At 53.7% G+C, this 25,925-nt stretch overlaps 1 protein-coding gene across 1 annotated transcript in view; it reads right to left on the bottom strand.

The window, feature by feature from the left end:
- Positions 1-25,534, bottom strand: part of CCDC33 (coiled-coil domain containing 33) — a 100,534-nt gene extending 75,000 nt beyond the window's left edge. The window contains exons 1-2 of the mRNA XM_015142698.3: positions 25,129-25,534; positions 17,802-17,965 (exon numbers count right to left, since the gene is read on the bottom strand). Of these exons, the coding sequence (XP_014998184.3) occupies positions 17,802-17,965; positions 25,129-25,149 (185 nt within the window). The 5' untranslated portion in view covers positions 25,150-25,534. The remainder of the gene's footprint in view (positions 1-17,801; positions 17,966-25,128) is intronic.
- Between the last annotated feature and the right edge of the window lie 391 nt (positions 25,535-25,925).

Raw genomic sequence — 25,925 nt, 5'->3', positions numbered from 1 at the left:
CGGTGGGAGGAAGCCTCTGGGCAGGGTGGCTGTGCAGAGCCCCGCCTGGCTGTCATCTCTTCTTCACCTTATTTCCCTAAACTTCTGGCCCAGATTTCCAGGCTCCGCCCAGCAATCCCAGTTCTAAATGCTTGCAATGAAGCACACGCATGCTGCTGCCTTCTGAGATGCCTGCTGCGTTCAGGGTCTTGGGCTGGGCCCCTGGAGCTGGACACCTGGAGCTGGGTCCAGGTCTGGGGGCAGGGGGTGGTGGAAAGGGCTTTCCAGCCCTCAAGCACTCGGATTGTTCAGGACCAGGCTAAGGTGAGAGGTAAGCTTGGGCCCTCTGCACCCCAAATGCACCCCACAGATATCGGAGATCCAGAGGAGTCAAATGGCTCAGGGAGAGAGTGAATACTTCTGTAGAAGAGGTTACTAGGCCAGGGCCGTCCCCAGCGCTGCTCCATTAACTGCAGCAGTCATGGGCTGAGGAATCATCCCAGAGATCCTGTAGCAGAGGGAGCCACACCACACACCTTGCAGAGGAAGGCAAGGTGCACAAATCGTACCCCAGGATGGGAGCAACGATGTCTTCCCCTCCAGCCCTTGTTCCACCCTCAAGACCCCAAAGGGAGTGTGGGGCAGGCCAATTGGCTCAGATTCCACCTGCTCTGTGCATTAGCAACACCAACATGGTTCTTCCCAGCCCAGCTTGTTCCTCTCTTCCAAGAAGCCCTCTGGAGCCCCCTGGCCCTCACTGCTCCCTCTGCCCTTTAGACTTAAGTGACGCTGTGACCTGGCTCCTTGCCCCCACTCATCACATCCCTGCTCCTGTGGGTAACCATGCTTGCAGGAGTTCCGTTTCCAAGCTCCAGAGGTCAACTGAGGACTCCTGCTCTGCTTTGACTGAATGGCAGTGTGACACAGTGATCGTAAGAAGGACCCTGCAGCCAGGCATTTTGGGTTCCAAATCCCAGCTCTACCCTTTGCCAGCTGGGTGATGTTAGGCAAGGTACAGAACCTGTGGTGCCTTATTTTCTTCATTTATAAAACAGAGATGGTAATGGTGCCCAGCCTGCAGGGCTGTTGTGAGAAGGAAACAAATGAATATGTGTAGTGCCTGGCACATTGCTAGGTACCAAGAAAGTGTTAATAATTGTTAGTACCTTAAGTTATTAAAATATAAATATAATTCCTGTTCTTACCCCATAGCACTGGAGAGCTTAGCCTCATTGACCCTCCTGTGACCAGCCCCTTTGCCCTGGCATGATTTTTCCCTATCATGCCCCCAACTCTGGGTCTGCAATTGGGGAATGTCTGGCTGCTCTGGCCAAGGTGTGGAATCCTGGAAAGAGCATAGGCTCGGGAGTGATTCAGAGCTGGGTTTGGAGCCTGTGTTTATCCTGGTGGGATCACCTCCCCTCTGCACCTAAGTTCCTCCTTTTTCAGTAGTACCCTCCTCAGACAGTGGTTATAAGGACTGGAAAGAAAGCATGTTCTGTTCCCAGCACCCAGAAAGCCCCGGTTCATGTTATTCCCTTCTTTGTGATACAGAACAGCCTGAGTGTTTTCTCAAGAGGACCTGCCTGAGGACAGCATGAAGGGGAAAGAGGTAGGCACTGAGTACAAGCTGGGGTGAGAAGGGGCATCTCCCAGAGAGCTGGAGTCCTTCTCAGATGAGTGTCCATCCAGACACATCACCCCTGCAGGCTCTGCAGAATGTACTCCTCACACCCCCAGAGGGGTGTGCGGGAGGCTGCCAGGCTAGAGAGGGAAGGCAGAAGCCTAGCAGGAACGTGGCACTTAGCTTGCTCCCTCCACCCTCAGGTCCCTTTTTCCCTCCGGCTCTGTGACCGTGCTTGACTGAGGGGTGCAATCTAAGCACCTCCTATGACACTCTGTGCCCCGGCTCCCGCTCCTGACAGCTGCCCCAGCAAAGTCAGAGACCTCAGGCTCTCAGCAGCCTCCCTGTGCTACCCAGCCACCCGATCTGCTACTTACAGATATATAGTTAGTGCACAATAAGGCCTCACAGCCTCCCTCCTCAGGGACCTGCACAGAAACAGCAGAAAGCCAGAAGCGCCGAGGGTGTGTCAGGAAGAAGTCAGTCCTTCTGCACCCAAATGTCAACCCCAGAACTGGACACAAAACTGCACCTGCACAGGCACATTCCTGGGGCATTCCCAGGAATCTTCATATAGCTCTGTGTGCACAGAGAAGACACAACTGAATGTGTGAAGTCACAGGCAGCATAGTGACAGGATTCAGGATTCAGGTTGGACCCCATGCCAGCCTGTCTTCTACAGTCCTCATATCCTCCCAACCCTCCTGGGAGGGTGGCAGGAGAAATTCCCAGGTGCAAGAAGGTGGGGGAAGGCGATGGGGCAAGGCAAGGGAGCAGGTGCTGACTTTCCTCCAGCTTAGAAAGAGTTAAGCAACTATTTTCTCCACCTCCCTGCCCCATCTAATATGAAGGTCATCAGGGCTAGGTGAGTGCAGATAAAGCAACTGGGTGGGAGGGGGAGGCCCCAGGGGAAGAGGGAGGCTTTTAGCAGGTGGAGGGAAGCTGTCAGGGTAATGGCTTTTCCTGGCACAGCTGACTCCTCCGGGCCTTGATGCTATTCTAGAATCTGGAGAGCAATAAGGGTCTCTGATTCTTCACAGAATAGGAGCAGGGGACGAGCTCACTCCCTGCTCCCAGCCCCATTCTGCACCCCGCAGATGGGCACGTGGCTGAGTTCCAGGTTCCCGGGCTCCCTCAGGGCTCCCAATGCAGTCTTCGAGCCCAGGGGACCTCTCCAAGACCTGCCTCCCTAGGCCTCTCCACAGGCTGTCTGCGAGGAGAGACCTCCCTCCCCGTCCCCGCAAAGACCAGCCTTGTTAGCTTGGACCCTCTGGCTCCAGGCATCCAGAGCCAGGAGGAGGTAGTGGGTGGTGCCTGCTGTCTCAGGGTCAGATTTAATCCAGTCACAGCATGGGCAGCCATGCCAGGATAGGACTGGAGTCGGATTTAGAGTGCAGCAGCCCCAAGACCAAGCTGCAAGAAAATGTAAACCCCCCTCAACCTGGCCTACCCTCCAGGCTGCTGGAAGGGTGTGTGTCTTTGACAAACTCCAGTCCCCAGCTAGGCATTCCTGGGGCCCCCACCCTAGCGGGGGATGAGGGGGCCAGGCCCAAGCGCAGCTGTGAGTGGGAGGGAACAAGGACTTTGCTTTCCTTCTGCAAGGTCATGACGAAGGGAAAATGTGTCATCTGGTTCCTGGGGGATGCAGCTGTGAGTGGAAGAAGTGAGCATCGGAAAAGCATGGGATTTGATGGACAGAAAGCAAGAGTGCTCATGAGCTGCTTTCCCCCTCACTCCAGGGGACACACACACACATCCACACATACATACACACACATGCACACACACACACAGATGCATGCACACACACATACATGCACACATGCACATGCACAAGGCTGCCCAGAGAGGTGTGAGTACCATACTGTACCCATTCTTGTTACCCAGCCCTCAAACTGCCTCCAGGGTCTTCTATTCACACCTGAGCCTACCTCCCTCACCTGCCCTGCCTTCTTTTTGGCCTCTGGCTCCCCTCAAAGCCTCAAAGCATGAACAATAGTCAAGGCTTGGCCTTCTCCTGGGCAGAGCTTTAGAAGCTGGGGCACAGGCAGCCTGGCTTGTTTTGAGTGCCAATCCCAGGCCAGCCACCAGGAGAGCAAAGGAAAGGGGAGGGGCCCGACTCAGATCTGCTGTGGCTGCTGGGGTCCTGGCTGGGCAGGCTTGTAAATCCTGAAAGAATAGAGGGATGTTCCCAGAAGCCCCTGGCACTGGGGAAGTCAGGCAGGCACTGGGAATAGTGGATAAAAAGCGGACCTTTAAGTGGATGGATGGTGGAATAGGGGTATTGGGCCCCTTTGACCTGGTCCATCACAGCCCATTGCTGGCTCACCTGGGAAACTGAGAGGGAGGTGAGGGAACTGGCAGTCCTGCAGGCCAGCTGTCGAGGTATCATGGTCAGGCCTCAATCTTTCCTGAGAAGGTAGGGCAATTCCCCTCTACCTGCTTCCTCCATGCCAACTTCTGAGCCGGGGAGGCCTGCCTCCCCCATCCTCCAGAAGTCCAAGAGGCTGCCAGACTCCCAGGCCATAGGCTAGGCCTGCCTCGATCCCTGGAAGGCTCTGAAAAACCCAATTACCTCTTCCCAATCCAGGAGCCCAGTCTTATGCAACAGGAGATGGGAGCTGGCTTCTGCCGAGACAATCATCCGAATGGGGTGGCCAAAGGCTGGGTTCCTGTGTTTCCAACCCTAAACCTGGAGGAGGCAGGGCTTAAACAGATAGATGGAGGATCTTTCCACTTGGAGAAGAGAAGAAGAGGCTTGAGAGGGGCTGTCTGACTGATGCAAGTGCCGGCTTGGGAGCAGGGGTTGGGGGAGTCAGGAGAGGGAGGCTGCGGTTCTCCCCTGACTGGGTCCCTCTCAAGGCCCCTTTTTGCCGTGGCCACAAGCAGTGTCCTCTGAGGCCAGGCAGGCAGGAGGGAAGAGCCCCAGCCCTCACACCTCTGGCCTTCGCCAAGTTCCCCTGGGATTGCTGGCCGGGGTGTTGTGCCCAGGGACTCCTCAAAGGAGGAGCTGAGATCTGAGGCAGGGAGTCAGTGCTGAAGCTCCCTTCTCTCCTCACCCCCGCTTCACTAGACAACAGCCTTGACAAGGCCCCCAGTCCATGGTGCCGCCTCCCCCAGCCCCATGCCGAAGGCAGGGCAGCTGGTCCTTGTGGGTTTTGAGCCCCAGGAGGCTGCCACTTAAGGCATGAGCAGGGCTGTTATTCTCAGCAACGCAAGGGGCTCTCATCCTGGGTTTCATTTATTAATTGCACTCTAATGAAGCATCACTAATTGCTGATGGTGCTACAACACTGCAGGTGGGCCTCAGTTTACAGAATAATTGACTCTGGACCAAGGAGGGCGCCAACTGGAGGCCAGCAGTTCCCAGTCCATGAGGGCCTGGCTCTTCCCCTGCCCTTACCTGCAGGGCATGAGGGCTGCTCTGGGAAAAAGAAAGGGCACCTTCCAAGAAACTCTGAGAGAAGCACTCTAGCAAAGGCAAAGATCTTCCTGTTAAGCAAGGATGCTGCTCCTCCACCCCGCCACTACTCACACTTCATCCCAAAGTGTGGGCACCCCTCCTTTCCACCCATGGTGGACAAGGAGAAAAGCACAGCCCACAGAGCTTTGTGATGGCCCAAAGTCAGGCTCAAGTGCTGGTGTGCTGGGCATTGTTGCACCTTCTACCCTCTTCTGGGAAGGGGATTTCCTTATTTTCCAGAGATACATTTTTGCTCTTTTTGAGGCTGGAGGTGATGCAGGACCAGGAAGGGCTGCTGTCTGTACCATCTGTCAGCCTTTGGACTATCATGCTGTGGCCTGTCCTGTGGCATAGCTGGTGAGGGGCCCTGGGAGCCACCTTCTTAGGCCATGGGCGATAGGTGGACCTGTCAGTCAATACCATGGTCCTATGGGGAGGCAATGACAGTCCCCTTGGAAGGTGCGGGCCTGGATAAGACAACCCAGCAGGACTTGCCAGGACGCGGGATCCTCTCAATGGTTCAGTCACTCTAAACAGCCACTCTTCTGAGTACCCCCTTTCTCACGTATGCAGTCTTAGGGCAGGAGGAGCGTGGACCAGACGTAAAGTCGAACTTCCTGACCTCACAGAAATCACCGGACTCTTCTGATTCCTGTCATTCTGATACTCATTCCCTGCTTAACTCGTGTGCTGTTCAGTCCATGTTTTGAGGTCTGGGGCTGCTCCCTGGCTCAGACACAGAGCCCAGCCTCCTGAGGGGCTCCGATACCCTAGTGCTGGGACTGGAGCTTGTCCACCTTCCTGGGAGACTGTGGGCAAAGGATGAGTGAGTGGGGGCAGCATTATGGTTCCTGGCCCCTCCCCACCCTCACCACCACTACTGGACTGTTCACCCCTCAAGGGCAGGGACCTGTCTTGTCGCTGCTGGAGCTCAGTTCCCACTGCCTGGGCACAGTGGGGCCCAGCAGGTGTTTGCTGAAAGAAGGAAGAGGGGACAGACCATTGGAAAATCAGGTGGGACAGTGGCAGCACCTCCTTTCCAGCTCTGCCAGGCCAACTCACTGGCCCAGGCTGCTGAGCCAGTGGCAGCTCCTCAGGACTGTCCTGGAAATAGCTCTTGGCTGGGAGGAGGGTTCAGATTCCAAATCCTGTCCCAAGAGCATGCCCCCAAAGTGGGGAAGCAGAGCCCAGCTGTGGTGGGGGCGGGAACTGGGCTCCCTCCAGGCCCAGGGGGCACTGAGCACCTTGGTCCAACCTGGCCCCTGGTCTCTCTGTCCCATTCCAGGGTGCTGTGAAGGGATCGAGGTCTGGTTTCGTTGGCCACACTGACCATCCTGAGAGTGCCCTCCACAGTCCCCGGTTAGTCCCTAGGCCCCACTTCTCCAAAGCCACAGGACACCGCAGCAGCACACAGTTGGGAAGTCGGATAATGAGTGACAGGAGAGGGAGGGGGCCACGCCCACCACCTGAGTGACAGGGTCAGCCACTCCTCTGTCCCCATCTTTGTATGGGAACAGGGAAGGGGGAGGTCACAGCCTGCCCTCCCCGGGATAAAACCCCAGGGCCTCCTGAGCATTCCCAAGCCAGGTTTGCCAAAGACCAGAGAGACAGCTTTGCGCTCAGGCTCACGGATCATGGGCTTGAGTCCTGGCTCCTGGCTCACCACTGCTGACTGTGTGGCACATCCCCTAAGCATCTCTGAGCTCAGCTCCTCCCTGATAACAGCACTCAGTATCTTACAGGTTTCTGGGTGGACGGTGGAGCCACAGAGAAGGAGAGAGGATGAGATCAATGGAGAAGGCTAAGTCTGAGTGGAGATGTATATTGGCAGGTGGGTCCATGGGGCTGGAGCTCAAGAGAGAGGTTGGATCCAGGGAATCTGGGGCTTTCAGGATGGGGGAAAGGGGGATGCCTAGGTGAGAGGGATCTCTTAAAAGGTGTGGAGGCTGGGTGTCGTGGCTCACGCCTGTAATTCCAGCACTTTGGGAGGCCGAGGCAGGTGGACCACCTGAGATCAGGAGTTCGAGACCAGCTTGGCCAACATGGCAAAACCCTGTCTCTACTAAAAATACACAACTTAGCCAGGCATGTTGGCATATGTCTGTAATCTCAGCTACTCAGGAGGCTGAGGCAGGAGAATTGCTTGAACCCCGGAGGTGGAGGTTGCAGTGAGCCGAGATCACACCATTGCATTCCAGCCTGGGTGACAAGAGTGAAACTCTGTCTCAAAAAAAAAAAAAAAGGAGGTTAGAGATGCATAGGAGAGGCCAAGGACTGAGCCAGGAGCATTGACATTCACAGGATATTAGGACAAAACGTATCCCACAGTGGAGTGGCCAGAGACAGAGGAGAAAATCAAGAGAGGGGGTTGTCCTGGGGGAGAGGAAAGAGGAAGCTTCAAGAAAGGAGAATGCCTATTTATACATATGTGGAGGATGCACAGCCATTGGGAAAGCACTCCCCTGGCAGAAGGGGACCAGACAGCAAAGCTGGAGGCACCGGTGGCGTCTGAGTTGGGTTGAGGGTTCAGGAAAGGAACAATGAGGGGCCCAGAGATCCTCACTGACCAGAGGTGTTTGGCCTGAAAGTAAAACTTGGCTGATTTACACAAACATTTGGATTTCTGGTTTCTCTTTAAAAATTGAGAGAGGCGACCGGGCATGGTGGCTCATGCCTGTAATCCCAGCACTTTGGGAGGCCGAAGTGGGCAGATCACGAGGTCAGGAGATGGAGACCGGCCTGACAAACATGGTGAAACCCCATCTCTATTAAAAATACAAAAATTAGCTGGGCGTGGTGGCGTGTACCTATAATCCCAGCTACTCAGGAGGCTGAGGCAGGAGAGTCGCTTGAACCTGGGAGGCAGAGGTTGCAGTGAGCTGAGATTGTGCCACTGCACTCCAGCCTGGGTGACAGAGTGAGACTCCTTCTCAAAAAATCAAAAAATAAAATAAAATTAAATCGAAGAGGCTGGCCAGGGTGGCTCACACCTGTAATCTCAGCACTTTGTGAGGCCAAGGTGGGAGGATCACTTGAGGCTGGGAGTTTGAACCAGCCTGGGCAACATAGTGAGACCCCCATCTCTACACATTAAAAAAAGCTAATAATTAAACATAAATAAAAATGAAGAGGGCTGACAACCCATGCCCTCGTTCTTCAATGTAGAGATCAGTGGGAGGGACAGGGGCTGCTCCTCTGAATGAGCTAGGTGCTCTCTGGTTTGCCACAGTCGCTTCCGCTCTCTATTGCATCACATGCCAGGAACTTCAGGATTTGCATAAGTAGCTTGGCTTTGAAGACATTGACTTTGAATTCTGGCTCCACTCCACTGCTCCACTGCTGCTCCACTGCTGCTGACCGTGTGGCACATCTCTTAAGCATCTCTGAGCTCAGCTCCTCCCTGACAATGGAGTTCTGTATCTCACAGGTTTCTGGATGGATAGGTGGAGCCTCAGAGGAGTGGGGAATGAGGAGATCAATGGGATTCCAGGGAAGCTCCTTCTGCTGGAAACTTAGTGTGTGCATGGAGGGATGACAGAATCATGGAGCACACAGGGGTAGGGGGAGCCTAATCAGTGCCCAGAGCCCCAACCCCTGCTCAATGGCTTCCCTCACTCCACTACAAGCTAGACCCTGTGGCATGTGACCCTGGGACCCATGGGGGACAGGCTAGGGCAGAGGGAAGCTGCCTAAAGCCTGGAGGGATCACCAAGCCGCCTGGCTGCTCATCATGGCCAGGGAGGGAGGAGGAGGCTGTCAGCCGCTCTGCCCAGGCTCAAGAGTAAGCAGAGGAGACAGCCAGTGCAGGATGCAACGAGGACACCAGGAAGGCCCCCTCTGGCCTGCCTCACGGCCCCAAATCTCCCGCACAAATGCACTCTGAGGCTGTTCTGCAGGATTCCGGAAGAAGTCTGTGAGGGAGAACTCATGCTTCTTGAGTCTGAATGAAGGTTTCAGGCATGAGAATACCTTAGGGGCCCCAGGTGGCAGAGATGGGAGAACGTCTGGAAAGAATCCTTATGGCTTCCGTCTAGCTGGGGGTGGGTCTCAGGCCAACCATCCTTCAACCACTGATACCACCTGTGTTTATAACCCTAGGACACAGGGAAGTTCTCACTGAATAAAAATCCCGAGGTTCTGAGTCTCCGGGAACTGATGTCATGGGAGGCAGGTGTGGGTGGAAAATCAAACCATGGTGTGGGGGCCCTGCAGGGAAGATGAAGACCCTGGTTCCCAGGCCTCAATCTGGGCCTGCTCCCCACCTTTGTCTTTTTTCCGATGGGGATCCTGCTGGAAGAGAAGGAGGCTTGGCCTCTGTAGGAGCCAGTGGTCACATGGGAATAGTCATCTTCATCTGCTCCACTCCCACTGGCCAGCCTTGTGACTTCAGACACATTCACGTTCTACCCTGGGCCTTGGCCTCCTTCACTATAACACGAGAATAATGCAGCCTGCTTCCAGGACGGCATCGTTAGAATCAGAGGGCGTGAATAGCCGAGCTCGCAGTGAGCTTTGAGTGGGACATCATCAGCAAGTGGGGGCTGCCTTATTCCTGGGACTATCCCATGATCACTGTCACTGTGTTATTGTTATTTTTGCTGAGCCCAACCCTCTGGCTGCTGAGACAAGCTCATGGGTCACCTGTGAGTCATTCTGAGCCTCCACCCACTCTGCACAGATCCCTGCCTTCAGGGGCCCTTGACCGAAGGCCTCCAGCCAGACAGGGAGGAAGGAGAACTCCAGATCCCAGGAGGGGTCTCCACACTAGTCACGGCATCTTCTCTGGAAGTCTGGGTTAGCGTCCTGTCCCAACAGCCCCCCTTCCAAGAGGGGCAACCACCGCATGAAAGATCAAGGCAGAGAATGAGGTGGAAGGAGCTTTTGGATTTTGAAATCCTACATCTTTTATCCTCCCTTGGGTACTAACTAGTTCTGTGACCTTGGGCAAGTCATGGAAATGCTCTGAGCCTCAGGAACCTCATCTGTAGAATGCGGTATGATGATAATATTATACCTCACTTATAGGACTGGGTGGTGATTAAACTGTATGAAACACAATATACTTCTAGCTTATTTCTCAGGGGTATGGTGGGTATTTGATAACTGTAACCTTCTTTTACCCCCCTCTTGCCAGGATTTCAAACAATTGTCCTACTTTCAACATCTTCTTCAGTTAGTCACCAGAATCAGAGCTCATCCTGTGACCAAGGCCAGGCTCAGTCTAGGGCCAGGGTCAGGGCTCTCAGGCTGATCTAAGAAAATCAAGGATCCTCTGAGTATGACCCTAGCTGGCCCTGATCTGTGCCTCCTCCCCTGTGCCATCCCAAGCCTGCCCCACATGCACAGAGGAAGCAGTGCCTTCCCCTTCGAGTCCTGACTCTGTCCCCACTCATTAGCTCTGGGCAGCAGGCAGCCAAAGAAGCAGCTGCCAACACTGGCAGCCCTGCCATGCAGCCTTTGGCCAAGGGTCAGAACCCCACAGACCGTCTCCTGGCTGGCCCCATTTCCACATCTCATCCTGCCCACTGGGGCACCCCCTGCCTGTCAGTGCCACTGCCTTCCTGGTCCCTGCTGTGCTCTGACTGGCAGGTCTCCCTGTGCCAGGCTGGGTGACAGGTGCTGGACACTGTTCAAGCCCCAGGGCACTGAGCCATGCCTAAACCAGTCAAGGGACACCCTGGGCCTGGGGACTGGCCTGGTAGACCCGGGCACAGAATCTGTCTCGGGTGGCAGAGCTGGGGTTCTTGTTGCCTCGAAAGAACTGAGAGTGTTTCCCAGGCCAGAACACAAGCCAGCCAGGCCTGCAGCAGCATGCAGGCCAAAGCTTACATCCTGGCCATGGGAAGACTGAGGCTCAGAGAAGGCAAGAACTGGCCTGAGTTCACAAGGAGTCAGGGGCAGTGAGCCAGATGCTAGGTCTTCCTGAACCCAGCCTGGCTTCTTTCCACTGTCCTGTGGCTTTCTTCTGATAGGTCTCAGTGCCCACTGTGAGCCTGCTCAGGACTCCCCCTTCCCCCTGTAGAGCTTTAGACCTGCAGCATCTCACACTGTCTAGCACCACATCTTATGTACATAAAGTACATAAGCACATATCCTGGTACAGAGTCGCATGAGGGAGGATTTGGCCTCATCTGGGAGATCAGTGAGGACAGCTGAGATGGGGAAAGGGGAAGGGAGAATGTTTTTGGGCAGGGAGCGTGCAGAAGCCTAGGGTGGGAGGGAACAGGGTTTGCTCAGAGAACTGAGAGATGTCCAGTGTGGCTGGAGCAAAGAGAATGAGGTGGAGATCCTGTTGCTGGGGAGCTGGAGGGGCTGGCAAAGACCCAACCGTGCTAGGCCTGGAATCCTCTTTACTTTAGGAACAATGGGAAGCCACCGGGTTCCTTTGGTACTATGGCACCACAGTACCCAATGGTAACCTGCCTTTGAAGGAATCTTCAGGGAGCAAGAGTAGAGGAACCAAGAGCAGGTGGAGAAATAGTGTGGTAGCCTAAGTCGGTGGTGGAGCTGATGGAGAGAAGCAGCTCAGTCCGAGAGATGGGAAGGCACAGACATGATTTGGTGATGGATTGCATGAGGGGAGAATGTGATTCCTGACACCAGGATGGGGTGGGATCACATGGAGAGAGAGTACAGGCTAGAGAAAGAAGAGCAACATAGGGCGGAAACCTGAGACAGGCCAACATTTAAGGCCAGGTAGAAGAGATCAAGAGATGTGGCCATAGCGGAAGGTGGGAGAGTGGGGTAACTTGGAAATGGAGAAAGGGCTTCAAAGAGAATGAGTGGTCATGAGGGACTGCTGCCTCTGTGTGAGAAACAAACTCACCCGTCCAAACCCAAAGAATGGACTCATAGACCCAGAGAGCAGCCAAAGTGAGACTTTTAATGCCAGTCTTGCAAGATTGGGTGTCCGATAGGCAGGCACACCCAGCACAGTTTCAATAAGCAATTTATCCCTTAGTGCATGGGTCTCTCCCCCTGTTCCTCATAGGCTAAGTACTGTGGGGTCAGTTTTCCCAGATGTCGCCTACTGATTGTTAAGTAGGGGCTTTAAGTTTGTTTGTTTGTTTTAGGGTTGTCTTACTGCATTTTGTTACAATCCTAGTTAGCTCAGGGACTATTCAAGTTTTTTTTTTTTTTGAGATGGAGTCTCACTCCCAGGCTGTCACCCAGGCTGTAGTGCAGTGGCGTGATCTTGGCTCGCTGTAAGCTCCGCCTCCTGCGTTCACGCCATTCTCCTGCCTCTCAGCCTCTCGAGTAGCTGGGACTACAGGCGCCCACCACCACACCCGGCTATTTTTTTTTTTTTTTTTTTTTTTTGTATTTTTTAGTGGAGATGGGATTTCACTGTGTTAGCGAGGATGATCGCGATCTCCTGACCACGTGATCCGCCCGCCTCAGCCTCCCAAAGTGCTGGGATTACAGGCGTGAGCCACCATGCCTGGCCTCAAGTATTTGACTTATGACCTAAGTAGCTGGGCAGGCTGATAAAAACAGACAAAACGAGCTATTTTGCAGACTAATAAACTTTCATTTTAGACTAAACTTCTTGTTCTGGTGAGGGCAACTAAGCGGGGGTAGGGGAGGGTGCCGAAAAGCAGGCATTGGCTATCCAAGCAGGGGCCTAATATATGCTGTTTCTTCTGTAGTTTGCTGACCTAAGCTGATTTAAGGCACTTTGTCTTAGAAATGGACCACTGTATACATTATTTCCTTCACCTGAGAGATTATGAAAGATGAGATGCCCATTGGATGCAGGGTCAGGGATGGTGGTCACTGGTGACTACAGAGAAGCTATATTGGTGGAGAAGTGGGGTCAGATTGGAAGCCAACCAGTGGCTTAGATGAACAGAGGCTGACCCACAAGATGAGCCAGGTGCCTGCTGGTCTGGAATAGTTTTGGCTGGAGGATGTGCCTATTACTAGATGGACTCAAGCCTGGTGCCTTCCTAAGGGGTGAAGTGGCCATGCCCCAAACAAGAGAAGTACCATCTTTGGGCCTGAATCAGCTCCCCACTAAGGGGATGAATGAGTGAACAGTTCTGGGGCACTCTCAGGTCTGTGCTTCACTACTCCCCCTGCCTTGACCCCTGAAACTGTGGTCCTGCCTGCAGGGGATGCAACAAACCCAGAGAGAAGGACAGAACTCAGGCTGAGACAGGGATTCCCAGGATCCCCATCCCCAACCTCAGGTGAGAGAAGATGGGATGGCAGAGGGCAGGAAACCAAGCCAGGAGACTAAGCTCAGGGTACCAGAAAACAGGGGCAGCAAAAAGATGAGAAAAAATGCTTGGAAAGAAGGTAAAATTATATATATATATTCCCAGTTTTATTGAGATATAATTGACAAATAAAAATAAAATTTATATGTATTTAAAATGTACAAAGTGATGATTTGATACACATATACTTTCTGCAGTGATTATCATGATCAAATTAATTAACACATCTATCACCTCACGGTTACTTTTTGTGTATGTGGTGAAAACACTTAAACTCTACTCTTAGCACATTTCAAATACATAATATAGTATCTTTTTTTTTTCAGACAGAGTCTTACTCTGTCGCCCAGGCTGGAGTGCGCTGGCACAATCTCAGCTCACTGCAGCCTCCACCTCTCAGGTTCAAGTGATTCTCCTGCCTCAGCCTCCCAAGTAGCTGGAATTACAGGTGTGCACCAACATGCCAAGCTAATTTTTGTATTTTTAGTAGAGATGGGGTTTCACCATGTTGGCCAGGCTGGTCTCAAACTCCTGACCTCAGGTGATCCACCTGTCTTGATCACCTGAGGTCTGGCACATGACTGTGCCCAGCCACAATACAGTATCATTAACTACAGTCACCTGCTGCATATTAGATCCCCAGAATTACTCATCCCAAAACTGAGAGCTTGTATCCTTTAACCAACATTTCCTAATTTTCCTCATCCCCAGCTCCTGATAGCCACCATTCTACTCTCTGCATCTATGAGTTCATCTTAGATTCCGTTAAGTGACATTATGCAGTATTTGTCTTTCTGTGTCTAGCTTATTTCATTTAGCATAATGTCCTCCAAGCTCATCTGCATTGTCACAAATGGCAGGATGTCCTCCCTTTTATGGCAGAATAATATTCCATTGTGTATGTGTTGTATATATGTGGACATATATGTATACAATATATAATTGTGTGTGTATATATGACATAAGTATATACAAATATATGTATATAACACGTGTGTGTATATAGATATGACATTTTCTTTATCCATTCATTCATCAACAAATACTTAGGTTGATCCTATATCTTAACTATTGTGAATAATTCCGCAATGAATATAGGGATACTCTTGACCTCAGATGATCCACCTGCCTCTGCCTTCCAAAGTTCTGGGATTACAGGCATGAGCCACTGCACCCGGCCCAGATATCTTTTCTTTTCTTTCTTCTTTTTTTCTCTTTTTTTCTTTTTTGAGACGGAGTCTCGCTCTGTCGCCCAGGCTGGAGTGCAGTGGCGCGATCTCAGCTCACTGCAAGCTCGGCTTCCCGGGTTCACGCCATTCTCCTGCCTCAGCCTCTGGAGTAGCTGGGACTACAGGCGCCCGCCACCACCCAGGGCTAATTTCTTTTTGTATTTTTAGTAGAGACGGGGTTTCACTGTGTTAGCCAGGATGGTCTCGATCTCCTGACCTCGTGATCCGCCCGCCTCGGCCTCCCAAAGTGCTGGGATTACAGGCTTGAGCCACCTCGCCCAGCCTATTTTTTTGAGATGGAGTCTCGCTCTGTTGCCCAGGCTGGAGTGCAGTGGCGCAATCTTGGCTCACTGCAACCTCCGCCTCCCAGGTTCAAGCAATTCTCCTGCCTCAGCCTCCCTAGCAGCTGGGATTACAGGCGCCTGCCACCATGTCCGGCTAATTTTTGTATTTTTAGTAGAGACGGGGTTTCACCATATTGGCCAGGGTGGTCTTGAACTCTTGACCTTGTGATCCACCCACCTCGGCCCCTCAAAGTGCTGGATTACAGGCGTGAGCCACTTCACCCGGCCAGATATCTTTTCAAGTAACTGATTTTGTTTCCTTTGGATATGTACCCAGTAGTGAGACTGCTGGATCATATGGTAGTTTTATATTCAATTTTTTGAGGAACCTCCATGCTGTGTTCCACAATGGCTGCACCTTTTTACTGTACATTCCCACCAACCGTGTACAAGGGTTCTCTTTTCTCCACACCCTCACCAACACTTATCTCTTGTGTTTTTGAGAACAGCCATCCTACCAGGTGTGAAGCGATATCTCCTTGTGGCTTTGATTTGCATTTCCCTGATGATTAGTGATGTGCACCTTTTCATGTGCCTGTTGGCCATTTGTATTTCTTTGTTGGAAAAATGTCTATTTGGGTCTTTTTCTCATTTTTTAAATTGCGTTGTCTTTTTGCTGTTGAGTTGTATGAGTTACTCATATATTTTGGATATTAACTCCTTATCAGATACATGGTTTGCAAATATTTTCTCCCATACCATAGGCAGCCTTTTTGTTTTGCGGATTATTCCCTTTGCTGTGCAGAAACTTTTTAGTTTGATGCAGTCTCACTTGTTTATTTTTGCTTTTGTTGCCTGTACTTCCGGTGTCATATCCAAAGATTAAATGCCAAGACCAATGTGAAGGAGGCTTTCCCCTATGTTTTCTTCTAGGGATGTTACAGTTGCAGGTCTTACATTTAAGTCTTTACAAATAAATACATATTTTTAAAAAAGCATTGAAGTATTCATCATGAAGAAAACGAAAACTTTTGTGAACTTTCTTATGCCTATTGCGTGCTTTGTTACTTGTGTATTTGTAATCAGATGTGCAGGGATATAAAATTCTTTCCAGGGTCTATGGCCTCTGAGGATCTGGATCTTCCCTCTGGGGTTCCTGCCTGGGGCTGGCGGCCAGCACTGAAAGCCCCCTTCAGGTCCTGACAGCTGGGCCCTCATTTTCAGAAGCCCTTCCTTCTCCCTTCATTTGCATCTCATTAGCACCACCTCGAGCTGGTGGCAGCTCCACCTTTCTGGAGCCCTGGGACGCAGGCTGCAGCCTGGCCCAGGCGCTGCTCCCAGCTGGAGAGGGGTGCAGCGACGTGCTTTCCCCTCCCCCTTCCCCGCGTTCTCTGTCCCCACCCTCTCTCCCGCCCCACGTGCTGCAGCCACAGGGAGGGCGCAGGAGGACTGGGGTGTGCCCGGCTCTCTTATCCCCACCCAGGCTCGGGTCGCCTAGGCTCCTGCCGCGCATTCCCATGGCAACCGGGTGATGGCGCGGGTCGCGGTGCCTGCCTAGGAGCCACGCGGCCACCCAGCTCCCCGCCCCGCCGCCCAGGCTGGATTGGTGACAGTCAGGGCCTCAATCTCCCGAGATGATCGGCGATAATTGGTTTATGGAAATAGCTGAGCGGAGAAGGCGAGCTCCCCGCTAGAAACAGCCTCCCTGCCAAGCCTGCTCCCGCCACCTGTCCTTCCCTCACCACGGAAATGGAGTTGGGGGAGGGAGGGCCGAGGAGCTGGGCTGGCACAAATGGGGCTTTTGAGGCAAGTGTTTCACCTGTTGGACTCGGCACAGCTTCTATCCCTCTTTCACAGTGGGGTGCTGGGGGGGCAGGGACTTGTCATAGTAACCAGGTGTTGGCCTCAGTCACTCCTTGGCCCCTAAGTCTGGGCTCAGGCCTATGTTGGGTGCATTGTTGGGGGAAATGGAGGAGGAGATCCGTCCTCAGGGAGCCCCAGAGGAGTGCATAAACCATATCGATATAAAGTACTTCAGACCAGTGTCACCACTGCTGTGGTGCTCCGGAGGAGGGAGAGCTCAACTCTGGTGGCTGCCTGGAGGAGGAGGCTTTGAAGGCAGGATTTCAGCAGGCATTGGTGAGAGGGCTGGGGCAGGCACTCCCCAAAAGGAAATGTGGGCAACAGACTCTTGGCAGGAACTGAATGGTGCTAGTATTGGGGGAGGGGAAGTATAGGGTGGCTTGGTGGGAGGCCACCAAGGCTCCCACCGTCTGTCTATAGAAGGGGTATAGGGTTGATGTGCTCCTTGGAGGGTGCTTTATAGTAAAGATTGAGCACATGTCTAGTGTCCCCAGGGAAGGTTGGCTGGATGGAGATTGTGTTGCCACTTGGTGCCTTTCTGGAAGAAGTGAGACCCGTGAGGTGGGCATAGATGTGGCATGGCAAGCCTTGGCGCCAGGCTGGGGAAGTGTGTACCCTGACAGCAGCTGGCTGGAGGGGGTGTGTGGGGTGCATTAAAGGCCCAGAACTATGGGAGTCCCCATGATAGAAGTGACTGGAGAAGGAGGGGAGGGGAGGGTGGTTATGAAGACCCTACCCCAGGGCTGGGTATGGTGGGGTGGGGCACCCAGAAGTCAGGAGAGGCAGGCCCCAAATATTCCCCTTCCCCAATCTGACCATCATGCCCATGAGCCCAGCCCAGGCCTCTGCATACAAGCGCCCTGCCCCACTGGAGCTGAGCTGTGGCCAATCCCTGCCCCGTTGGGGTGGGGTGGGGAGGGGTGACTCTCTGGACTCCTTGGCACCCTGCCTTCCCCAGCCCTGGTGAGCAGCTTCCCATGCAGCATTGGAGATACCAGGCAGTGCCCACAGTGGCTCTTCCCCTCTGGGTATGACCCAGTCCTGGGCCTTTGGGTGCTCATATTCCAAATAGCTGTCCCCTGGTTTCTGCTCACAGCCCAACCCATCCCCTGACCCCACTCTCACACAGCTACTTACACCACCACATAGGGCCATGGCTCGGAACCATCCTTGCAGGCAGGCAGGTTGGTGGCTCCATGGAGGGTGACCGTGATGGTCTCCTTGTTAGAGGGAGACAGGTGACCCATCTTAGGTTCCGTGCTCTGGGAGGCGACCAGGGGCTCCTCTGGGTCTTCAGTGTTCTGTGGGGAAAGCCAGGGCTAAGAGGCCTTTTTTTTTTTTTTTTTGCGATGGAGTCTTGCTCAGTTGCCCAGGCTGAAGTGTAGTGGTGCCATCTTGGCTCACTGCAACCTCCATCTCCCAGGTTCAAGCAATTCTCCTGCCTCAGCCTCCCCTGTAGCTGGAATTACAGGCAAATGCCACCACGTTCAGCTAATTTTTGTATTTTTAGTAAAGATGGGGTCTCCCCATGGTCTCCAACTCCTGACCTCAGGTGATCCGCCTGCCTCGGCCTCCCAAAGTGCTGGGATTACAGGCATGAGTTACCACACCTGGCCCTGAGTGGCCTCTTCTGCTGCGACACCTCCCTTCACTGCCACCCTCTAGCATCTAGCCCCTCACAGCTCCCGTCAAGTGCCTGCCTCCCTCTGTCACCCCTCCGCCCACTCTGTAAGTCAGTCGCCTTGGCCTCATTTTCTCCCTACTTCTGTTCCCATCCCACATCTCTTGCAGTGCCTTTCAGCCTCTCCCCCAGCCCTGGATCCTACCCTTCCTGCTGGATGAGACAGGCCACCTCACCTTTCAAGTCTGGTCCCACTTCTAAGCCTTGGCTTTCGCAGGTGCCCTTGTCTGTAATTCCTAAATCTCACCTGCTTTTGCAGTTCTAACAATGGGCCACCTTCTTCAGTCTATCCTGTAACCTCAGCTCAGCCCACCCATCACCTCAGGCCCCTCCTGTGCACAGCACTTTACAGCTGACAAAGTTTCTCCACGTCCACGGGGGCACTCAGTGCACATGGAGGTGAATTCGTGCATCTGTCCCAGATGCCCCACCTGTCTTCTACCCAGGAACCTTGTGGACTGGGGAGGAAGAGGTGCCTGCCCATGCAGGGGGCCTCCTACGCCAGTTGCCTCAAGCAGGGACTCAGCAGTTTAGTAATTCGTGGATTCATGGCCCAAAGGACCATTGTGATGAGAGTTGCCGAGAGAAGACAGAGCTCTGGGTGGCTGAGGCAGTCAGGGAAGACAGCAGGAAGGAGGAGGCCTTAAAGGGTTGGAAGAAGGTGCAGGAGTGGAGTCAGGGAGGACAGGCCAGAAGCAGAACGCTGGAGCAAAGGCAGCAAGCGGGAAGGGCAGAGCTTTCCAAGGCCCAGAGGTGGCTCATTTTGACTGGGGAGGCAGTGGGGACTCAGGGAAGATGGCAGAGCTGGGCATATAAGCGCTGTGGGGTGGGGAGGAGTGTGGCCATAGGGCTGCTGTGGCTCAGGGGTGTCCTCCTCCTCCCTGGTCCTGGTCCTCCACTGGTCGGCTGGCTGACTTGCCACTCCCAGTTAATCTGACCTAGATTAACCCTCGATAGGCCTCCCATGGTGGGAGGTCTCGCCTACCCTTTGTCCCTCCAGCTGATATGAGGGGCCATAGAGGGGCACTCTTGGCCCTGGGAGAGGAGCAAGGGACCTCCTCAGGGTGGAGGCAGGGCCCTGAGGGGCCACTGGGGGGCTGCTCCTCATCTCTGGAAAGCTCAGCCTGTCAGACCCTGCATTCCAGGGCAGGCCCTGGTGGGGTGGGGTTGAGAACAATGTCCTGTTACATAGAGGGGAGATTGAGGCCTAGACAGAAGCAAGGACTTGGGCCCTGGATGGGCTCTGGTTTTGGTGGCAGCCTCGGCAGGCTGGGTCCCTGGCTCAGAACGGCCGGTTCCTGAGGAGCCCTGAGTGTCAGGAGAGCCAGGTTTAAACCAGCTCTGCCCCTCACCATGCTGGGCCCCAAAGCCAGCGGTGCTCTGAGAGTCACCCGTGGGGAGATGAGGGCTTGGACCGGCCTATCTGGAGCCTGCTCTGCTCCTACTTTGAGCCTGGGGGTCCCCGGCACAGGACCACCCCTGCTGGCTCCTGGAAGCCTCAGGCAGAGGGAAAGAAAAGGGCACAGTGCCTGAGGCTCTGCTCTGCCCTGAGGAGTTTCATCCACTTCTCAAGATAGCTTGGGGTGCCCACCAATCGGAGCCACACCCCCCCTCAACTGCTCCCCTTGGGGGTCTACTGGCCTCTCAAAGCTAACGAGTTCTTAACTCCTCTTCAAACCCCTCCTCCTGCTGTCTGCCCCAATTCATTAATGAGTTAATGGCAACGCTGTTGTTCTAGTTGTTCAAGCCCCACATCTTGGAGTCCTTCCTGATTCTTCCCTCTCTCCCTCTACATCCCTTATCCAGTTCCTCAGCATAGCCTATCAGCTCCCCCTTCAAACCATATCTGGACTCTGACCCCTTCTCAGCATCCTCAGGTCAGCACTCAGGTCCCAGACACCTGCATGTCCTGACTCGCCTCTGATGGAGTTCTGTTTCCTCTCCGGCTCTGCCTCCACCCCATCCAATCCCACACAGTGGCCAGAGTGAGCCTTTACAGATTGGACCCAGATCCCTCTCTCCTCTGCTCAGAGCCCTGCAGTAGCTTGCTGCTTCTCTCAGAGCCTTGCAATGGCCTGTGGGGCCCTCCAGGAGCTGGCCCAGAAAACTGACCTCATCTTGTCCCACGGGCCCTGTAGGTCACTCGGCTCCAGCCACACTGGCCTCCTGGCTGTTTCTCACACCCACCAAGCTCCCTCCTGCCTCCCCGCCTCTGCCCTAGCTGTTTCCTCTGCCTGAACTGTTCCTCCCTGGGTGTCACCCCAGAACTGTTGTCCCTGTGCCTTGCTCCCCCGCTTCCCTTGGCTTGCCTGGTGAAGGCTGTGGTCCTTGCCTAGCAAGATGACTAACTAGGAGGTGAGACTACATGCCCCCCAGATCAGAAGTGCCAGTCCTGCAGAGAGAGACCCTCCTCTCCATCCTCTGACTGAGGAGGCCACCCCCACCCTCTTTCAGGACCCAGCAGGGCCTGTCACCATCTGCAGAGGTGTTGATGAGGATTGCCCCTCCTCCTCCCCCCCATTCTCCTGTCAGGGGAGAATGAGGGGAGGGGAAGATGCCCCTGCCTGGAGGTGAGGGAGGGGGAGCAGCCAGAGTGCTGCTCCCTGCCCTCCTGGGTAGGCAACTTCCTCCCATATCCACCCTCACGCACGCCACCATGACCCCCCCTCCCCAGCAGCCTTGCTCTCCTGGTTTAGTGGTGCAGGAGCAAGGCTGGCAGCCTCGGGGCAAAAGACCTAGGTTTCAACTTGGCTGGACTGGTGGCTCATGCCTGTAATCCCAGCACTTTGGGAGGCCGAGGCAGGCGAATCACTTGAGGCTGGGAGTTCAAGACCAGCCTAGACAACATGGTGAAACCCCATCTTTACTAAAAATACAAAAATAAGCCAGGCATGGTGGCACGAGGCTGTAACTCCAGCTACTTGGGAGGCTGAGGCAGAAGAATTGCTTGAACCTGGGAGGCGGAGGTTGCAGTGAGCCAAGATTGCACTCCAGCCCTGGCGATAGAGTGAGACTCCACCAAGAAAAAAAAAAAAAAAAAAAAAAAAGACCTAGGTTTCAGCTCAGCTCTGGCCCTACCTCTCTGCACCACCTCTCTGAGCCTTGGTTTTCCCACCTGGCCAACGGGAATGTCTGGAATGGTTTGTGATTCAGCCTTTCCGGTGGTTACTGTCTCTGAAGTTCCTGCAGTGAGGCTGGGAGGGGTGACTCATGTTCCTAGACAGATTCCCTGCGCTGTGAGGGCACAGGGCCTGTCATGAGCTCCCTAGGGCCATACAAGTGAGGGCCCAGGAGCAAGACCATTGTCCAAGGGCCCTTACTGGCTCCCTGGCAGCCCCAGAGCCCAACTAGGCATTTGCAGACCCGGCCAGGAGTCACACCGATTCCTCCTCTACCTCCCCTGCGCCTCCCCTCGGGGACAGCCTTCCCTTCTGGGAATAAAGCTTGCAGGAAGTTTGGCGAGAACTGCTCGTGCTTCAGTTCTGGGCATGAGGCCAACTGCCAGGCTGGCGCCTCTTGGTGAGGCCTGCAGGCATGCGCCCACTGGGCAGGCTGGGCCCAGGGCCAAGGAGGCCTGGGGCCAAGGGTGAGGCCAGGATGGGGATGGTGGTCCAGGGCTGCTAACCTCCCGCTATCCTCTTTTTATTCCCATGTCTGGATGGGAATCTGCAGGCTTCCCTTAGAGATGTCCTGCATCAGAACCAAAGTCCTCAACCCATCTGTTACCCCTGGCCTGCACTGGAGGATTGATGAGGGAACAGAAAATGCACATACTGGGTTACAAGAGGGGTAGTGAACTGGGGGTGATGGGGGGACCCTCCTGTAAGTCTCAGGTGGCACAAACCCATCTGTAGGGGTGTAGTGAGCCCTGGGGAGGGAATTCATGTCTCTTCTTGGCTGGGAGCAGAGCTGGATGCTCACCATCAGCTTCTAAGGCTCACTCTCACTTAACCCACCCAACACTACTAGGGTGCAGAGATAAGCAGGCAGCTTTTCCAGGCAGGGGTTTGGCCAGTTTACCTGCCCAAGGCCACACAGCCAGTGGATGGGAGGCCGGGCTGTGAGCACCGAAACCTGCCTGATTCCAGAGCTCAGCACTGTCAGCTACTCCACTGAGCCTGGCAAGCTTGGAAGCTGCTAACTCAAGCGCCCTTATCCAATCAGACAGGCAGCCTTGCCCTCAACAGGCCAGGATTAGCCAGCAGATGTTGCAGGGGAACTAGGACTGCCCATCACTCAGGGCGTTTTTGGATCCATGTGCTGGGGGGAAGGGCTGGGGTGAGAGGAGGAGGTAGGAACAACAGGGAGTTAATGATCCTTGAATTCAGCTCCTGTGGGTGGGGTGGGGGAGCTTAACTTGGTTCTGGTGGGGAGAGAGATGGAAGGAAACAAACTCTTCCACCCACGCCTCCCTTGCCACCCCTCTCCTCCAGCAGTCTGGGAGGCCTGAGGAGCTGAGCCCGGTTCTGCCCTCCAGAAGGACCCTGCATCTGAAAAGTCACACCAGCTGGAGAGGGGCTGGGCTGCGAGGCAGGGTGCCTGACTGCCCGGATCTGTCATTTAGGCGAGTTATTTGACTGCAGTGGGGCTATTTCCCAGCAGTTTCACAAGGACTTTCAGTTAAAAATGGTTCCCCATGTTCCTTCTAGCTTTGGCATCTAAACTTGCCTGGGAGTTACGGTGGTCAGGGGAAAGCTCTTTTTCAGGTGAGGAAGCACACTCAGAGAAAGTAAACCTCTTGCGTGAAAGCACACGGCTTAGCTAGTGGGGCCGGGGCTGGAACTGGAAGCAGGGTCCGTCTGACCCCACGCTCTTGCTGTCTCTGCTGTGCTCTGACCATGCTTCCTTGGATGTGGGTCCCTTCTCTGCTCCACAGTGGATACCCCGTTGAACTCATAACCTGAGTATCCATTGGTGGCAGCAAGAGGAATTGTGTTCTTTGGAGCAGAGAAGCATTCCCAAAGATGACACAAAAGTCAGAAATCATTAAAAAAGGATAGGTTTGATTACATTTAAAAAATCTATACAAACTTCTGTAATGATCCAAAATGCCCTGCAATACAAAGAAAAGGAAAAAAGGAGAAAATGTTTGCTATATATTTAAAAAAGGATTAATATCCGTAGTATACAAAGAGCACTGAAACCTATAAGCATTACCCAATTAAAAAAACATGAACTGGGTATTCACAAAAGAAGAAACACAAATATATATATTATATACATGATGAGCATCCTTTTTTTTTTTTTTTTTTTCTTTTGAGACGGAGTTTCGCTCTTTGTAGAGACAGGGTTTCAACATGTTGGCCAGGCTGGTCTCAAACTCCTGCCTTGGCCTCCCAAAGTGCTGGGATTACAGGAGTGAGACACTGTGCCTGGCCAACATCATTTTTTTTTTTTTTTTGAGACGGAATCTCACTCTGTTGCCTAGGCTGGAGTGCAGTGGAACGATCTCGGCTCACTGCAACCTTCATGTCCCAGGTTCAAACTATTCTCCTGCCTCAGCCTCCTGAGTAACTGGGATTACAGCTGTGTCCCACCAAACCCAGCTAATTTTTGTATTTTTAGTAGAGACGGGGTTTCACCATGTTGACCAGGCTGGTCTTAAACTTGCCTCAGCCTCGCAAAGTGCTGGGATTACAGGCGTGAGCCACCCCCCCGGCCATGATGAGCATCCTTATGGGCGATTCTACCCAGCTATCAAAGTGCTTCTCAAAGCTACCAATCAAAGCAACCTTGGCTCCTTCTCAGGACTCCCACGCACACTCCCTGGATCCCCAATCCCAGCTATGTGGGGCAGGTGGGGACCACCTGGCAGCTTAGGGTGCCAGATCAAACTGGTGCCTGGTCCTGAGTGTGTGGCATTACAGAAAGAGTCTTAATGGGGAGGGTGGAGTCTGCGGAGGTTCAGGGGCAGCTGTGGGCAGAGAACATCAGGAACCAGAGACATCAAAATCAAGGGTAATAAAGTGGAAATCACACTAAGGCCTGAGCACCCCCAGCTATTTGGCTTATTCAAGCTGAGTATAACTACAAAGAGGGTATTCCCCGTTTGCAAGTACCGATGTGCCTTTGGTCTCAGCTCCTTCTGGTATCCCTGTGGGTAACACCATCTAGGGCAGGGGCTCTGCCTTGCTAGTGAGAGGAAGGTAAGGGGTCCCTTGCACTGAACTGTTTATATCTCATTGCAATAAGATTCTAGTCCCTTCCTGGCAGAACCCTGCTGCTAGGCCACAGCTTTTTATTAAGCACCCACTATGTGCCAGGCACTGTTCTGAGTGCTGGGGATACAGAGATGAACAAAACACACAAAAATCCCTTCTCTCCAGAGACCCAAGCATCTGCGTTCCAGGGCAGGGGCCTAGGCCCCAGAAAATCAGGGCCAGGGCTAGGAGAGCATGGGGGCAGTGGGGGCATCAGGGCTGCCAAGGTAGCAGCCTGGGAATATCCTGGGAGATATTGGATGGGGGTAATGAACCATCTCAGTGGGCTCTCAGACTGTGTGACCCCAGCAACAAGAGGGCAGAAACAAGCAGGTAAGGGTGGTCAGCACTGACAACACCCGCAAGTACACTGCATTCCAGTTCCCACGTGGCCCAAGAGTATAGGGCAGCTAACCTGGGAGAGCCACAGAGACCGCCTCACTCCCCATTTCACAGCTGTGAAAACTGAGGCCCAGAGAAGGGAAGCTTTTGTCATGATTAAGGAACAAATGAAACTTTGAAGGAGAGACTTTGAAGGAGGGATGGATTCATGCAGGTGTGTGGCCCATTCCCCTGGCCTTACCTTTTTGTTTTTCAGTCCCATCCTCTTGAGGCCAGGAGTGTCTGGCCTTGTTTAACAATCTTGGGGACGAGTACCTGGTATAAGTGGGTGATCAGGCATCAGTCCTGCCCAGACAGTTGGCCTGGGCGTCTTGGAGTCCTTATGGTTAGTGGACAGTATGGAGGTCAATGTGGTCTCAGGGGTGCCACACACCAGCCCTGGGGTCTGGATGTTGGGGAAGGGGGAGGGTGGCCAGGTGGGGGCAGGTCCTCGATCTCTCAGCAGCAAGATGGTCTATGGGTGGAGGGGCCTAGGGGGTTGCAGGCCATGGCCAGTTGGACAGGGTCAGCAACGAGGCGATTGACTCTTGGCACTCCCAGGACGGTGGAGAGATGGGAGAGCCCTCTCTCTGCCCAGGCCTGGAAAAGCAGTGAGCTTTTCCACCTAGCTGGGTCACCTGGGCAACATTGTGTGATGTCACAGGGCAGGGCCAAAGTCACACAGGCACCTGTCCAGGTGCAGTGAGCTAGAACACGAATCTCTTTTCCCTATTCCTGGAGCTGTGTTCCACCTGCCGCCTGGCACTCAGGCCTCACCCTTCCTGTTCTTGGTGCCTCACATAGTCTCCACCGACCCTGTGGCATGGCCAGCCCCATGCCGCTCACACTGCAGCAAAAGAGGAAGCCAGACACTGCTCTCAAGAGCGTGGCAGCTTGATCGGTAAAACAGCTACTTCTGTTGAAGAATCTACCAGCCATCGTGCCTCTTTGGGTACCTATAGTCTTCCATTTATTTGATAATAATAAACACAAACTTCA

This window comes from Macaca mulatta, chromosome 7 (genome assembly GCF_049350105.2).
Source record: "Macaca mulatta isolate MMU2019108-1 chromosome 7, T2T-MMU8v2.0, whole genome shotgun sequence".
Taxonomy (NCBI): Eukaryota; Metazoa; Chordata; class Mammalia; order Primates; family Cercopithecidae; genus Macaca; species Macaca mulatta.
The sequence above is the reverse complement of the archived record's forward strand: the minus strand, read 5'-3'. Positions and strand labels throughout refer to the sequence as shown.